This window comes from Dendroctonus ponderosae, unplaced genomic scaffold, assembly GCF_020466585.1.
Source record: "Dendroctonus ponderosae isolate FM_Combo_2020 unplaced genomic scaffold, Dpon_F_20191213v2 Dpon_F_20191213_7, whole genome shotgun sequence".
NCBI lineage: Eukaryota > Metazoa > Arthropoda > Insecta > Coleoptera > Curculionidae > Dendroctonus > Dendroctonus ponderosae.
In genome coordinates, this window is record NW_026018916.1 from 2,069,368 (window position 1) to 2,070,985 (window position 1,618).

Sequence of the window (1,618 nt, forward strand, 5' to 3'; positions counted from 1 at the left end):
TTCGTGCCTAAGAAACGCCCCGAATAAAAAAAAATGGCCTATTTTTGAAAATTTCAACCATTCACCGCTAAAACACCCTTTGATTTGCCCGCAATATTTCAGGGCTACGTGATCTACTCCTCCTTAGGCTCCTTCTACTTGCCGCTGATCACCATGACCATAGTCTACATTCATATCTTCATTGCAACTAGACGAAGGCTGCGTGAAAGAGCAAAAGCCTCGAAAATCAACGCGATTTCGCGAAATCAGTCCCATAGACAAGCCGACTTGGACCGGGACAGTGTGAGCAGCGGGGAGACCAATCACAACGACAAGAGCAGCGACATGAGCTGCAAAAAGGGGAAGAAGAAGAAAAGAGACAGCAAGGAACTGGAGGATGCGAAGCAGCTGAAGCCAATCCTGGCCAATGAGGACTGGGCAACCGATATGGGTAAGAAATGAGGCTGTCTTGGAACCATTCCTTGTATCATTGAGTGATTGTTCCAGGCGAGAATTCCTCCAACTCCCAAAAGAGCGACGAAATCGGCAAGGAGTCAAATCTGCCAAACAACCTGAAGAATGAATGCGGAATCATCGCGCTGAGTAACAACAAAAGCAAAACTGCTGGATCCAAAGTGGTGGTAATCGAGCCACCGAAGAAGCCGAGCGGCATCTTCCAGTTCATCGAGGAAAAGCAACGAATCAGTTTATCAAAGGAGCGCAGAGCTGCCCGAACTTTGGGCATTATCATGGGGGTATTTGTGGTGTGTTGGCTGCCCTTTTTCCTCATGTACGTCATTGTGCCCTTCTGCCCTTCTTGTTGCCCATCCAGGCGAATGATCAACTTCATCACCTGGCTCGGCTACATAAATTCCGTTCTAAATCCGATCATCTACACGATTTTTAACTTGGACTTTAGGCGGGCGTTTAGGAAATTGCTGGGTTTAGGGCAGTAGTTAAGTTGCCCCTTTAGTGATTAATTGGGGTAGTTATTCACTTTGATGCTCCAAAACAACTGTGATGTTTCCAATGGAACTTTGCAAGCCCATTTCGTGTCTGTGCTCGGAAGTTTACCGTGAATTAGAAATAATGCAAAAACCTAGCATAAGTTAACGAATTCTATTATCCAAACTAGAGCGTCTGTTGCGTAGCTTGCTACTGTTAAGCACTATTTGTAAATAGCAACTTGAGTGGATTTTATCGATGTTTTCAGCGATTATGAGCCCTAATTTTCTGAAAATATTCTGCAAAAAACGAGCCGAAGACTGCAGAAAGTATCTCTTAGTAAAACATCAGCACTAAATAATGCGTGTTTTATCAGCTGTTGTACAAACAATGATCAACACCAGATAATGTAGCTTAAGGGAACCAGTAATGATTTTTTTCTATATTTGTATGTGATTAGGAGAGCTAGTTATCGACGTTGAAATGTGTGTTTATACTGTAAATAAAATTTATTCGAATCTACTTTTGTTCTTTTAGTCAAGCAGCCCACACTTCCAGGCAAAATGGGGCTGAAAATGCCACAAGAACGGTTCTTACTTAAATATTCCCAAATATTTGTACAGAAAATGTTCCGCAAAAGTGTTTGGACACGAAAGAAGGCGACAACACAATATGACAAATTTTGACGAACAAC

General features: G+C 42.6%; 1 protein-coding gene across 2 annotated transcripts in view; it reads left to right on the forward strand.

The window, feature by feature from the left end:
* The window catches only part of LOC109540176 (octopamine receptor), a 21,989-nt gene extending 20,543 nt beyond the window's left edge, over positions 1-1,446 (forward strand). For both annotated transcript variants that reach the window (XM_019908411.2, XM_019908409.2), the window contains exons 4-5: positions 103-430; positions 487-1,446. In XM_019908411.2, coding sequence (XP_019763970.2) covers positions 103-430; positions 487-935 — 777 coding nt within the window. In that variant the 3' untranslated portion in view covers positions 936-1,446. The remainder of the gene's footprint in view (positions 1-102; positions 431-486) is intronic.
* The last annotated feature ends 172 nt before the right edge of the window (positions 1,447-1,618 follow it).